The sequence below is a fragment of the Phocoena phocoena genome, chromosome 20, assembly GCF_963924675.1.
Source record: "Phocoena phocoena chromosome 20, mPhoPho1.1, whole genome shotgun sequence".
Lineage (NCBI taxonomy): Eukaryota > Metazoa > Chordata > Mammalia > Artiodactyla > Phocoenidae > Phocoena > Phocoena phocoena.
The window spans coordinates 10138497-10153624 of record NC_089238.1 but is presented as its reverse complement, the minus strand read 5'-3'; the positions used below and the strand labels follow the sequence as shown (position 1 = coordinate 10153624).

General features: G+C 54.3%; 1 protein-coding gene across 1 annotated transcript; it reads left to right on the top strand.

Annotated features, from left to right (window-relative positions):
• The first annotated feature begins 1306 nt into the window (after positions 1 to 1306).
• Positions 1307 to 14852, top strand: CBLC (Cbl proto-oncogene C). The gene is made up of 11 exons (XM_065898297.1): positions 1307 to 1656; positions 4221 to 4367; positions 4722 to 4878; positions 5156 to 5277; positions 6389 to 6526; positions 9164 to 9251; positions 9943 to 10074; positions 11532 to 11669; positions 11959 to 12039; positions 14605 to 14720; positions 14843 to 14852. The coding sequence occupies exons 1-11, from the start codon at positions 1307 to 1309 to the stop codon at positions 14850 to 14852; spliced, it is 1479 nt and encodes a 492-aa protein (XP_065754369.1).
• Positions 14853 to 15128: the final 276 nt, after the last annotated feature.

Below are 15128 nucleotides of genomic sequence, written 5' to 3'. Positions count from 1 at the left end.
AGGCAGACCCCTCCATCCTGACGGCAAAGCCCGGGTCTTCGCTTCGTCTGAGACGTAAATTTGAAGATTCCACAAGTTAAGGATTCTCGGGTTCTGAGAGATGGGGGCTGGGGGCTGAGGAGGAGGGTGGGGTGCAATGGGAGCCTCATCTCTCATCCTCATCCCTCTCCCCCTCCTACCTCAAAGAGTTTTTGAGAATTCAGTGAGAAAATGTAAAGCCTGACGCACAAGGACCGACAGAGAGTGAATGTTTAATAAAAGTTAGCTATTACTATTATTCTCTGATTGGAAATTCTCTAGGTATGTGCATACTTGTAATCAGAACTTGGCCAGTCTCCTGGCTGGGGCGTGGCCAGGACGCCCAGGGGCGTGGCCTGGATGCCTTGGGGGCGGAGGGACGGTCCGGCCCACAACGCCCCCGCGCCGTGGCCGCCCAACGCACAGCCCTGGCTGGGGAGATGCTACAGGTGGCGCAGGTTGGGGAGAGAACCACGTCTCTCCAGCCCTGCGCTGAGCAGCCGCGCCTGGGCCTCAGCATTCATGAACCCCATCTTCCCGCCTCATCCCCTGAGGACCCAGAAGCCCCCACCTCCTTTGGAAATCTGGGTGTCTCAACTCCAGCCCGATTTTTCGCAGGCCCCTGCTGTGGGGACCCAGGAATTATGTCACCAAATTCCTGCTCCCTCAGACACCCTTCTCCCAACTCCTGCTCTTAGGGGACCCACGGGTCTGGGCACGCTGTGTTCCTTCTCAGGGACAGAAGGATCACAATATTTCCCTAACATTTCCTCCTAGAAAGTTCAGCTCTCTGACCTTTAATCCCATGCCACGACCCATGACCCAAACTTTGAGCCACGACCCAGGAAAGCCACGTTCCAACCCCATCCCCTTCAGGGTCTGGGTAGCTAAACTCCCAGCCCCACTCTCGCCCCCAACAAAAGTCCTAGGTTTCCCCCAACCCCTCCTCCACTGCTATCTTGGGACCCAGTCCTCAGCCCTTCCCAGAAGGGGCCCAGGCATCTTACCTGCGATTCCCACCCATTCAGGAAGTCCTATCGCCACCCACCAAAGCCACCCCATCCGGCTTTTCTTTGGGGATCAGACGTTTGAACCCCATCTCTAAGGAACCCAGTTGCCAGAGTCCCCAGCCCCCGCCCCCTTTGGACGCACAGGTACCTGCAGTCCCCTCCCGGGTTCTCCAGGTCCCGCCCTCACCTGGCCCGCCCCGTCCCGCCCCCACCTCGGGCTGGGCGGGGCCGCGCCTCTCCCAGCCACTCGCTCACCTCCTCCGGCATCGGAGGAACTCATGGCTGCGGCGGCCCTGCGGGGACGGCAGTGGAGAGAATCCAGAGCGTTCGGTCGGGCGGTGAGGCTGCTGCAGCGCCTGGAAGAGCAATGCGGGGACCCCCGGCTCGCCTCGAGTCCCCCCTCGCTGCGGGACCTGCTGCCCCGCACCGCGCAGCTGCTGCGCGAGGTGGCGCACGCCCGGCAGGCGGGCGGCGGAGGCGGCCCCGAGGGTCCCGGTGGTGCGATGGACTTTCTCGTGGTCTATCTCGCTAACCTGGAGGCCAAGAGCAGGCAGGTGGCGGCACTGCTGCCACCCCGGGGCCGGAAGACTGCCAACGACGAGCTCTTCCGGGAGGGCTCCAGACTCAGGTGAGCCCTTGCGCCAGGACAAAGGTGAGCTCGCGAGTGGGTCCCAGGTCATGCTCCCAGCTCCCTCCTCCCTCGGACCCAGGGGTCCCGGTCCCAAGCCCTTCTCCCTGAAGGAACATGGAAAACTGGGCCACCCAGGCTTTTCCTTCCTTGGGCACCTGGGCACTGAGCTCCGCATTTCCCCCTCTTTCTTGGCTAAGAAGCGGGCTGCTCTCCCAGAGGATTTAGACACACATCCTGGAATGTGGAGACCCCAGGGAGCTTCCTGCATGAGGATCGCTAGACAAAGTACTCTTTAAGCCCCCATCACCGCCCCCGCCTGGGGGACTCCCAGAGCCTCTTTAGTTCCTGAGGAAGAGCTAGCTCAGGACCTGCTTGTCTGCAGGTTGGCGGCTCCAGTTCTGAATTCTGGGGAAAGGGCTGCCGAGTGACAGGGGCAGAGGTTTGAGGCCTAGAGCCCAGAACAAGGTTTGGAACAGCGGTTCTCAATCCCAACAGGCCCCCACGCCCCTTTTTTAGACCACACATTTTGTAGTGTTTCTTTAAATTCATCCTGAAATGAAATACATAGGGTAAATAACCTACCTATTCATAATTCTTTAAAATAACCCACTATAATGCCCAAAATGTATTATAAGGAGGAGATAAAAGGAATGTTCTTCATAATAAAATTATCTATATTTCAAATGAAAATGCCAAGGCATAGTTACAATTATTCTGGAAGGTAGAATTGACGAGTCAGACACTTGCACTTGGAGGGAAGAATCACTGTTGCTGAGTCAAACAGACTTCCCTGGATACATAGGATAGAGAATTTCTGTAAAATTCAAAATCAATTTTCAAAGTGCAAAAAATGCTTATGTAGGGAATACCCTGGCGGTCCAGTGGTTAGGACTCCATGCTTTCACTGCCAAGAGGGCAGGTTCAATCCCTGGTCTGAGAACTAAGATCCCACAAGCTGCGGGGCGTGGCCATAAAAAATGCTTATGTGAAACTGAACTGGGTTCTAAGGTCAGATCATTATAAATGGATTTTCCACCTTCACAGATGTCTGATGGGACATTGGAAAATTGAGTGGGGTGTGGGTAAATCTAACTGGAGGGGATTGTCCCCACAATCCAGCCTCAAGTAAATGTCTAGAAGCTCCTTAGAATGGTGGTATAACTCCACTGAGAACCACTGTTCTAGATGCAGTAGGTTCTGGAAACTAGGAAGCTTGGCTCGGTGAGTATCTCAGTGGATTTTCTAGAGTTGAGGGTCCTAGCAACTCTTTGACGGAGATTCTAGACCAGGACTTTCCACTAAAATCTAATACAAGCCACATATGTAATTTTTCATTTTCTAGTAGACATATTACAAAAAGTTTTTTTAGACAGGTGAAATAAATTTTAGTAACATTTTCTTTAACTCACTATATCCAATATATCTCAACTTATGATCAATATAAGGTGATGATTAATGAGATCGTTCACATTCTTTTTTTTTTTTTTCCTTTTGCGCTAAGTTTCTGAAATGTAGTGTGTATTTCACATTTAGAGTACATCTCAACTTGGACCAGTCACATGTGAATAGTGACTATATTACAGACTCTGGGAAGGGAGGGTGCTTAGAAACTGTCAAGGGTGGCCCTATAAAAGGCATCAGGGGTACTTCCCTGGCGGTACAGTGGTTAAGAATCCACCTTCCAATGCAGGGGACACGGGTTTGATCCCTGGTCAGGGGACTAGGAATCCCACATGCCATGTTGCAACTAAGCCCACGTGCTCTGGAGCTCGCGCGCCACAGCTAGAGAGAAGCCTGCGCGCTGCAATGAAGATCCCGTGTGCCACAACCAAGACCCAATGCAGCCAAAAAAATATGGCATCAGGAATCCTACAGACCTGGAGGTTACTAATATAAAATAATAAGAACAGTAATAGTAATTAACATGCCCTGAGTGCCGACTGTATACTAGGTTGTGCTTGACATTTTAGGTGCTCGTAAGATGGGTAAGAATCCTCATCGCTCCCCCTGTGAAGCAGAGGCTGTACTTACCCAGTATTTATGCCCATTTCACAGTTGAGGAAACTGAGGCTTAGCAGGGGAGGGAAAAAGGAACTTGCCAAAAATCACACAACTACGTGTCGGAGCTACCCTCTACTGCTCGCCACGTCCTGAACGGCCCCTCAGGGAGGCAGCCAGCAGGAGGAAGCACAGGGGTCCACCACCCAGTGCTGCTAAAAACAACAGGGAGTCTCCGAACTCAGGCCGCCCTAAATGGCCCCAGCCCTAGTGGTCCCCACGTCCAGCTAGGCAAGGCTTCAGGCAGAGGCTGGGATTTATTTGCCGGAGGATGCCTTGGATATTAGGTGGTACCTCCCTTTCCTTCACAGACAGGGACACTGAGGTTCTGAGTGGGGAGGCATCAGCACTGCAACAGGCGGTCTTGGAATCTACTTTTATCCTGCACTGACACCCTAGACAGATTCTGGGGGCCTCACCCCTGTGCGTGTTCTGGCCAGAGGGTGGAGGTGTCCGTGGGGGCCCCAAGGTCAAGTCCAGGTCCTCAGAGCCCAACCTCGCAGGCGACAGCTGGCCAAGCTGACCCTCATCTTCAGCCACATGTGCGCGGAGCTGGGCGCACTCTTCCCTGAGGGCAAATACTGTGGACACACGTACCAGCTCACCGAGGTCCCGGCCCACACTTTCTGGAGAGACCATTGCGGAGCCCGGTGAGTGAGCACCCGCCCCTGGGACCCCATCCTGCCCCCGCCCACGGACCCAGGTGTCCAGGCCCCCGGCCCCTCCCCCCTCAGACCTAAGAGTCCAGGCCCCCCTCCCCCCTCAGACCCAGGATCCAGGCCCACCTCTCCCCTCAGACCCAGGATCCAGACCCCTCTCTCCCCTCAGACCCAGGATCCAGGCCCCCGGTCCCTCCCCCCTCAGACCCAGGATCCAGGCCCCTGGCCCCTCCCCCCTCAGACCCAGGACCCAGGCCCCTTGTTGCCTCCTTCCCAGAAGTGCTCCCATTCTAGCTTCCCAGAGGCTCCGCCTACAGTCCCCTCCCCCCACACCCTTGCACCTAGGTGTGTGCTGCCCTGGGCTGAGTTTGAGCCGCTTCTGTGCCTCTGCCACCCCGTGGAGCCTGGCTGCACCACCCTGGCCTTGCGCTCCACTATCGACCTCACCTGCAGCGGCCACGTGTCCATGTTCGAGTTTGACATCTTCACCAGGCTCTTCCAGGTCAGGCAAGGCCAGTGCCTGAAGCCCAGACGCTTGGGTCCTGGGGGAGGAGGGGCTGGGGACTTGGGCTTGTGGGTCTGAGGGAGGAGGCGGATGGGGGCCGGATTCCTGGGTTCTGGAGAAGGAAGGGTCTGGAATCTTCTGTGTCAAATATATTCCTGAGGGAGTATCTTCGGGAGTGAGGGAGGTGTCTGGGTTCTTGGACTCTGGGAGACACTAGGGGTGTGGGCTGCTTCCTCAGCGGACACTCCCTGACCCAAGCACTGCCCCACCTTAGCCATGGCCAACGCTCCTCAAGAACTGGCAGCTCCTGGCCGTCAACCACCCAGGCTACATGGCCTTCCTCACTTACGATGAGGTCCGAGCACGTCTGCAGACCTACAGAGACAAGCCAGGCAGGTAAAAGGGCCAGGACTCGAGGAGAAGGCTGCCAAGGGTGCAGGGGTCTGGGTCCTAGGCTGGGGTGTCTGGATGGCCTAGACATCCTGCAGAAAGTAAGAACCGAAGGGCCGCAGTACATGGGACCCCAGAGAGTCGAGAACTCAGAGATAGGATGCTGAGTGCCCCCTACGACCTAGGTTCTCCCGGGACCACCTAGACCTGCCCAAGATCCAGCAGCTAAAGGGACAATACCTGGTCTGGCAAGGGGGCCTGAAGACCCTGCCCCAGGATAAGATTTGTTTCTGATAGGTTAGAGCCTATGCAGTACCATCTGTTAAATATTTTAAATATGACCTCCCACCTTCTGGGAAACCAGACACCTGAGTCCTTAAAGTATTTCAGGCCAGGAGTTCTGAGCTGTTGGATCCCTCTAGAGGGCTAAAAATTGAGGGACTGAGCTCCCTGGAAGTTAAGGGAATCGGATGTCAGATCCTTACGTCTTTGCAGGGCTGAGGTGCAGGACCCCCAAGATGGTATGTATTAGCACTCTTCCAGTTGTACTTCAAACTGGTGTAAAGGGAAAGAAAAAGAAATGGATTAATGCCCATAACTGAAAAGACCAGGTTTGGGTTTCAGGCACAGCTGGATCCAGGTGCTCAAGTGCTATTGTCAGAAATCAGTTCCTGTTCTCCCCCTGCTTTCCTCTTTGTTAGCCTCATTCTCAACCACAGTCTTTCCTCATGGTGGCAAATGGTTTGTAGAAGCCCCAGCTTTACACCCTACCAGCTTATCAACCCTATAGAAATGGAGTGCCTTACTCCTAATACTTCCAGCAAAAGTCCCAAGGCTGACTCCCATCACTCTGGCCGGGGTCCTGAAAAGGACTGGTTGGCAAGCCAGAATCAGCTTTGTCTAAACCCCAGTGAAGGTAGAGGAGGAGCCAAGCAGGTGAACACAGCAGACATTCCCTATAGTGGCAGCCAAGGGTCTAGCACCTCACTGCCTAGAAGTTTATAAGGGAGCACGGACTTAGAGACCTGGATCCCCGATAGGGTGAAGGGCCGGCGAGTTCTAGAAAGGACAGCAGTGACCGCTCCCTCACCCCATCCCTTCCTACCTCTTCCTCCAGCTACGTCTTCCGGCCCAGCTGCACTCGCCCGGGGCAGTGGGCCATCGGATTCGTGAGCTCAGATGGCAACATCCTGCAGACCATCCCTCTCAACAAACCTCTGTTCCAGGCACTCCTGGAAGGACAAAAGGAAGGCTTGTGAGTCACCATCCTAGCAGGCGGAGGGTGTCAACAGAATGCGCTTCGAAAGGTCATGCATGTAGAGCACTGCCCAAGATCACCACGCCTGAGGGCACAGGGTTCACAGAGTAGACAACATAAATTTGCAGTACTACAATGTGCCAGCAGGTGGCAGACAAGGGTCCAGAGGAAAGGGCACCTTTTCTAGTTCCCACAAAGCTGCCCTGTTGGGCTAGTAGCAGCTCTCCGAGGAGTGTGTGGGAGTTGGGCACAATCCCAGTGGTCCCCTTCCTTGGACTTGCACTCAAGGGCTTTTGCTTCTAGATATCCGTATCCTATTCTAGAATTTAGACTGTTAGAGCAGAAGGAGAACTGGGCAAAAAGCTAGACTGGGGTTTTCAATCTGTAATCTTGGCTGCCCCAGGGCCCCTCTTTCGGAATCTGCCTTGGGTAGGACGGGAGGGGAAAAATTGGTAGGTGAGGTTCCCAAGTCTCACCCTGGACATTTAACCAGAGCCTCCTTAGCTAGCGGTCATATCTATATGTTACACTATGAGATAGATGATGGATAGATACATGGATGATGATAGACAGATAGATAGATAGGTAGGTAGATAGAGAGAGAGAGAGAGAGAGAGAGAGAGAAAGAAAGAATGGATGGATACATACATTAGATAGGTAGGTAGTTAGGTAGCTAGGTAGATGGATGGATGGACGGACGGACGGACGGACAGACAGATAGATATGCAGTTGATTCTCATTATTTCTCATTATTTGTGGTAGTTCTGTTCTACAAAATCGCAGCCAACACTGAATTAGTGACTCCTGAGCCGTTGCTCCTAGGGGAAATACAGCTGTAGGTTCCTGCAAGATTCTGGTCACATTTTTGTCAACCAGTCACTACATAATAACCTTTATGTGTATTTCTGTTTAAGGACACCTAATTTAATACATTGATATATCATCGATACGTTCACATTGAACTCACGGCCCGCAGCACAGTAACTCACCTGAACGAAGCTCATCTCCCACACGTATTTTCTCCCTAATGTACATCACGGCCTTCCTGTGCTTAGGATATGAGACAGCACTTCAGCACTCTGCTTGGGGGGCATTTAAGCCAGCCAAGTCACGGAGAAAAAGCATTAAAATGCGGAAAATGGGGCACCAAATAGACTGTAAAAAGGACACGTTTACAGTATGAGAAATGAAAGGAAAAGGCCAAATGCTGCTTTGTTCATCCTCAGCTGGGAGCGGGCCTGGTCATGAATGACTGTGAAAGTGCCGCAGGGAGTATTGATTTTGAGGTTCCATATACATTTTAGCAAGTAGGCAAGTCTGCAAATTACAGAGTCTGCGAGTAATGAAAATCCATTGTGTGTGTGTGTGTGTGTGTACGTATATATATGTGTACATATACCCAGACATATACTATCATATCTCTATCTGATAACTGAGGACACTGTGGCACAGAGAGACAGAGACACTTGTCCAGGTCACACATTAGCTTCTGAGCTAATGAACTGGGATTTGAAGCCAGGCAGCCAGGCTCAGAGCTCATACCTGACGAATAAAGTACTAAGTTCCAGGTCAGATTTCAGTGGAGGATTCCCAGAGTTAAAACAAGTGTGAATACCGTCTGGTTTAACCCCCCTACCCTATGTACACACACACACACACACACACACACAATTTTAGAGACGGGAAAATCAAGAGAGAGGGGGCAGGCGACCCCAGGCTCTTTCTACCACACAGCAAGACAGTTTTCTGGGTCTCACATCGATCCTAGCACTTCCCCTCTCACTGGGTACGTATGTGTGGGAGCAAGTCCTGCTTGTTCTCTGAGCACTGTCTTAATCCTTGCCACCCATCTTTGCCTTAGGCACAATTATGCCCATTTCACAGAAGAGAAAACTGAGGCCAGAGAGGTAGAGTTGCCCAGCTCAGGTCACGCAGTGTGTTTGTGGGAAGCCGCACCAGGGCCCAGGCCGGGGTGCCTGCACTGCTCTACCTGGCTGGCCAGGCAGAGCCACCGGCCTTGGGGAACCTGTGGCCCCGAGTTGATCTGGGGCTGCAGTTATGACCTGGACGGGAGACCCATGGTGTGCAGAGCCTTCTTGTGGGCTGACCTGGAGCCAGGCTCTCAGACCTGGCCCACAACCCTGGTTCTGCATCCCTCCAGGCCTCACCCTGTGGCCTCGGGCATTGCCTGTCCCACGCTGAGCCCCGGTCACCCTCTGTGAAGTGAGAATAGTGTAGACGGACTAGGCGGGGTCCTCCCAGCCCTGTGGGCCGAAGACTCTAGGATCTGGTCACTCCCGCAATCTGTGACTAAGATGCTATTATGCTGGGACCTGAAGACTGTAGGACGGGTAAAGTTCTGGGAGGTCTGGGCCTGAGGTTTGATGTTTCCTAGTTCTCATGCATCTGGAGTTTCCAGAGCTGGAGTCACTTAGTCTGTCCTTCTATGGGGGTCTGAGGGGACACAGCCCTACCCTGGGGGCCTGAGAGGGCACAGCTTGCCCTACAAAATCCCAATTTCAGGAGAAGGGAGGGAAAATATCCCCAGGCCAGCTATGTATTTGGGGCAGATGTTCCAGGGCGGGGTGAGGGGTGCTGGAGGGCCCCTCGGTACCCCCTCTTCCCTTCCCCCAGCTACCTCTACCCAGATGGGAAGAACCACAACCCGGACCTGACCGAACTCTGCCAGATGAAACCCCATCAGCATGTCCACGTGTCGGAGGTGAGGCTCAAGCCCGGCCTCCCTCCCCGGCTCACCGCCCATCGCCTCCATCCACTGCGCCATGGCTCAGGGATCCCCTCCCATGAGTCAGGCCCTGGACTCGCAGAGGGCTTGGGGTTTTGCACTGGCTTGGAGGCCGCGTGAGCTGGGGTACATCACTTGGCCTCTCTGAGCCTGTCTGTTCCTCCTCTGGAAAACACAGCTCCCCCTGCCTCTTCCCCGGGGCTTTTCATGGGAATAAAACCAGGAAATGATACCGCTGAGATCATCAGAGCAGCTAATGCACTTTGCGCACTCACTAGAGGCAGCCCCTGTGTCAGATTTTAGTCTTCCAGCCATCCCATGGGTGAGGGGAGACATGACAAACAAAAGTTTGAGTATAAGCGTATCCCGTGCAATATTCGGGACGCACTTAGACCTCAAAATGTATTCATTGTTTATCTGAAAATCAAGTTTAACGGGGCATCCTGTATGTTTATTGGCTGAATCTGGCAGCCCTGAGCGTAGACCACCCCCAGAGAACAAGTCCCATAACAAAAGCACATGTAGGAGGCACTGGGACACGTGGCCTTGAACTTGGGGGAGGCTTCAGGGCTGGTGCAGAGGTTTGGGACTTATTTCCTGGTGTCTGACTTGCATCTCCATGGCTGATATCACCACTCGTCGTCGTCATCCCCATCTTGCCTGCCAGGAGCAGCTGCAGCTGTACTGGGCCATGGACTCCACGTTTGAGCTCTGCAAAATCTGTGCCGAGAGCAACAAGGACGTGAAGGTGGAGCCGTGCGGGCACCTGCTCTGTAGCCGCTGCCTGGCTGCCTGGCAGGTGGGTCCGACCCTGCCCTGCCTTCCCGCCCGGTCCCCGCCTCCCTATGGTAAAAGACCCTAGAGGATCGCCCACATGCCTCGTCGATCACATGGGGAAACTGAGGCCCAGGGAGAGGAGAAACTTGCTCCATTTATGCCTCTGTCTCACTCACTCTGCATCTGTCACCTCTGCTTCTCCTTCTCCGGTTACATTATTAGTGGAAGATGCTACATTGGCCCTGGTGTGGGAGGGACGTGTCTGTGGGACTGACCACAGTAAATATGGCCAAGGCATTCCTAGCCCGTAGCATTCCCTCTCTGGGTGATCTGGGGCCAGTGGCTTTACCTCTCTGAGCCTTAGCTGCCTTCTCAGGGGAATGGGGCTGGTGGTAGTGACCTCCCAAGGGAGGATCCAGGCCCCTGGGTAAAGGGAACCCCTGTGGAGTATGGGTGCCTGATACTAAGTTTTCCATTGTGATGTAAGTGTTAGACCTTAAGCTTTTGATTGCGGAGCTTATCATAACAAAGACATCCATCTCCCTGACACAGGGACTAACAAAACAACTAGATAAGGAACTAGCCACCCCGACCCTTGAAGTTTCCCTTTAGAAAGCCCTAAGTAACTGAGCACTGGAGTGGTCCTGCTTCTCTCTTCCCATACCCTGATTCTCGCTCTTCTGCTTTAAATTTGCCAACAAATAATGAACCCCAGAAACCCTAGGCACCCCATTTGGCCCCTAATAAAAGCAGAGCTCCAGGTCCGCCTCCCTCCCTGCCTCTCTCCCTTCCCTCTACCTGCAACCTCCCGTACCCTCCAGGACCTGTGAGTAATAAATCTTGTTCTTCAAAGTCCCCTGATGGTTGATGCTGAGATGCGCCCTGCAGTCATAATAAGAACTGAAGGGCGGGCTTCCCTGGTGGCGCAGTGGTTGAGAGTCCGCCTGCCGATGCAGGGGACGCGGGTTCGTGCCCCGGTCCGGGAGGATCCCACACGCCGTGGAGCGGCTGGGCCCCATGAGCCACGGCCGCTGAGCCTGCGCGTCCGGAGCCTGTGCTCCGCAACGGGAGAGGCCACAACAGTGAGAGGCCCGAGTACCGCAAAAAAAAAGAACCAAAGGGCTGGCCCAGCCATAACACTGGCCCCAGTGGTGGTGACGGGGGGGTGTCTGTGGGACTCCCACAGTGAATACATATGGCCCAGCTGAGTGTCTCGGGCATTCCTAGCCCATAGCATCACTATTGTACAGCTGAGACCTACACAGCACCGCGGCTCTCTCGGGCTCTGGTCCAGCCCCTCCTTTCTGCCCTGCATGTCTCTCCATTTTTCTCTCTTCATAATTTCTCCTCTCTGTCTCCATCTCCCTCCCTCTGTCTGTCCTCCCCACATCACTCTGTTGGGGATAAAGGCCCCAGTAGTCCCAGGGGACCTGGTGGGGAACAGGGAGACCCTGATCCTTTCCCTCCCCACTCCCCCAGCGCTCAGACAGCCAGACCTGCCCCTTCTGCCGCTGCAAGATCAAGGGCCAAGAGGCTGTGATTATCCATGAGCTCAAAGCCAGCGCCGCTGCTGAGGACTCAGAGGACAGCAATGGCAACGAAGGGGGGCTGCAGCAGGTAGGTAGGGCCAGGCGGGAGCTGGAGCTGGAATCCCTAGGGTCTGAGGGAGGAGGGGGCTGGTGACAGGATTCGGGGGTCCCAGGGGCATGGACTTTTGCATCCCTTAGGGTCTGGGACTATGGCTTTCTCTAGTATAACCCTCTTGAGGGTAGAACTTTTGTCTCATTCTCCATTCTACCTCCAAAGCCTAGAAAGTGCCCGAGTGGTGGGCCTCCAGGCAGGGGGACATGTAGGTGAGAAGAAAATGGTAGCTCATAACCCCCTCCCCACCCTCTGTCTCCCTTAGGTGACCCCCTCAACTCTTCCCCTGCCCCCTCGCCTGGATCTGCCCCCCGAGAGTCCGAGAAGCAAATACCAGCTGAAGGTGGTGAGTCAGGCACTGGTCTGAGGTGGGCAACTTGGGTCCCATTCATCCCTGGGGTCCCCAGTCTGACCAGGTGCTCAGGGGTACGGGCCAGGCACTTGTTCTCTGCACCCATTTACGAGGTGCCATCTGGCATCCACACCTCTATGGCTTCTTCTCTTCTCTCCCTTATTCATCCCCCCTCGTTGGCTTTCTGGCTCTCCTTCCAGCATCCCAGGTGTGCCCTACCCCAGGGTCTTTGCACGAGCTGTTCTCTCTGCCTGTATCTCTTTTCCGCAGGCTCACTTTCTCATCTCATCCTCTCAGGGAGGCCTTCACTGACCACCCTATTGAAAACAGCGCCCCTGTCCCTCCAAGCCCCTGCCCAGCTGCATTCTCTCAGTCCTTTGCACTGGCTGGCAGAGTGTATGGTCTATTGTTTTCTGTCACCGTTAGCAGGTTGTCACCTTCCTGAAGGTTAGGACTTTGCCTTATTCTCTGTTATGTGAATCGTGCCTGACACATAGTAGGTGCTCAATAAATAGGTGTTGAATGAATCAATGGAATGAGTCTTCCCAACAACCCTTTGAAGTCAAAAATGTTCCTCTCCTCATTTTCCAGAAGAAAAAAGCTCAGAGAGGTGACTGCACCTGCCCAAACACACAGCCTGAAAGAGGAGAAACCTTAAAAACCCCCAAAATCATCTGCTTATTTTCTAAGTGAGCCCTGGCCTTGCTTTTTTTCTTCCCCCCACCCCCCTGGCTTCCGAGCCCCTGGCTTCCTGCGGTGCAGGGGGCGGGGAGGTCTCTGTTAACATCTCAGGCTGAGTACACACCAGATCCAATCGATACTGGGCAGTCTTCAAACAAACAGCTCAGGAAGTCTGGGAACATTATTCGACCACAGCAAACAAGAGAGCCAGCTGGGAGGGGGGGCAGGGGCGGTGACACCAGCCAGGGAAGCTAAAAACAGATCCCAACCTGTAGCCAGAAACAAATGGAAACATTCAGAGGCACTCGGCCTCTGAGGACAATGAAGGGGGACGGAGGATGACAGGCACCTCTGGCCAGAGGGTCACACCTATGCCGAGGCTGTGCCCTCCGCCTGGCAGACCTTTTCCTCTTTCCCAAACCCGGCCTGATTCAAATTCCAGTCAACTCCAATTCCGTCATTTTTCAAAACGAGGCGGAAGAGAGCCTCGGGTGTGCTACTTCCCAGCAAGGTGACTGTCATAATGAGAATAGCTAACACGCGTGTGTAACTCCTGCTATATTTTGTTGCCATGACAACCTGGCAAGGTAGATGCTATCATGATCCCTATTATACAGAGGGGTACACTGAGGCTCCAAGAGCTGAAGGTCACCCAGCTCAAAGGCGAGAGTCAGGCAGGACTGGAACCCAGGCCCCTGGCTCCAGACTCCAGAATTCATCCTTAATTTCCTTGTCTGTGAAATGAGCGTGATGCCAGTCCCTGCCATGAGGGGATTCATCCATTCATCACCGGATGAATACCCCAGCTAGACATGCTCCCTCACGGTGCTGTTCTCTAGCAGAGAAATCCCCCTCTAGGGGTTGACACCGTCATTCAAGGGGACCCAGGCACCTCGCTGTGGCCACGGGGGACCTCTCCCATCCTCAGTGTCTCCATGTGGAGAATAAGGACAAGCGTGGCATGGGCCCCGGGAGTTGTGATGAAATCGGCAAGATTGGGCATTTGTAACCTGAATCAGATCCCCTCCCTCACCTCTTGGAAGCCCCCAAGACCCCAGGACTCCAAGAATTAAAGCCAACATCCTCTCCATCAGCCCATAAGGCCCGGGGATCTGACCTCCTACCGCCCCTTCAACTCCTTTCCAGCAACAACGGACCCCCTGCTGTTCTTCTAACGAGCCAGCAAGCCCACCACCCACTGCAGCGCTTCTGCCCACATCTTTCTTGCACTGAGGCTTCTGTTCAATTTTCCCCTCCTCCAGGAGGCCTTCCCCAGCCACCCTCATGTCTGATCAGCCCGCACTCTCCCCCTCCGCTATTTCAGTTCTCTGAAGGACACCTAACACTCGGGGGTGCTTCCTTGTTCATGCACCGATGACTCACGTTAAGCCTCTTGCTTAGTAGACTGTTGGCTCCATGAGGACAGAGACTTTAGTCTGTCTGGTTCCTGGCTGGCTCTTCAGAGCCCAGAACAGTGCCGGACACACTGTAGCTGCTCGGGAAATTTGTGGGAGGAATGAATGAATGAATGAATGAATGGGTGGACGGATGGATGGACAGACGGACAGATGGATGGATGGGGGGGATAGAAGGGGGAATGAATGGGTGGATGGATGGGTACATGGATGGATGGATGGTCGAATGGTTGGTCAGATGGGTGGACAAATGGGTGGATGAATGGATGGATAGACAAACAAAAGTTTGTTCTAAGCAAGCCAGAGGTGTTGGGTGGGGAAAAACAGCATGGACGAGGGCAAGATCCTGCCATACTGCCCGCCCCCCCCTCCCACCCCCCATCCCCGCCATCACTGGGTTATCCCTGTCCGGGCCTGACAGCTGCAGCTCATCCACAAAATTTCTTAATCTCCTCCCCTCCAGGCGCCTCTGGCGCTCCCCAGACTTCGAGCCCCTCTAACCTTGCCAAGATTTTGGACTGAGGCCTCAGCCTCATTGGAAATCACCTCCAGCCCCCAGGCCAGGGAGGGCACCAGAGGGTAAGTGGAGAGGGCAGCTGGGGTCCAGGACTCCTGGGTCTGAGGGAGGAGAAGGTGGGGGAGGAAGGGAAACACTGGTCCTAGGAAATTGACATTCCCCCCTTAAATTCTCCCTATTGCAGAAACTCCTAAAGGGAAAGTCTCCCCTCCATCTGCCCCTGAGGGACCCACGAAGGCCTGGATGCCAGGTGAGGGCCCCGCATCGTCCAGGTTCCCTCCCTCAGCCTGACCCTGCCTGCCCCACCCAACCTGGATGTGATACTACCTAACCCACCGCTCTTTCCACCTCACAGGGCACCAAGATGTGCTGCGAAAGGGAGTCCCAGGGGCTGGAAGGGGTTTGGGAAGTGGAAATAAACTGCCAAGCCGGGTCTGTCCTCTGGTTTGTGGAGAAGGAGCGTAGGGGCC

What these genes read in the sequence shown, in the direction of transcription:
- CBLC (XM_065898297.1), top strand. Translation starts at nt 1,307, where the DNA reads ATGGCTGCGGCGGCCCTGCGGGGACGGCAGTGGAGAGAATCCAGAGCG. An exon ending in TACAGAGACAAGCCAGGCAG is followed by an intron (nt 5,278 to 6,388) that starts GTAAAAGGGCCA and finishes CTCTTCCTCCAG; the next exon opens with CTACGTCTTCCGGCCCAGCT. An exon ending in GAAGGACAAAAGGAAGGCTT is followed by an intron (nt 6,527 to 9,163) that starts GTGAGTCACCAT and finishes CCCTTCCCCCAG; the next exon opens with CTACCTCTACCCAGATGGGA.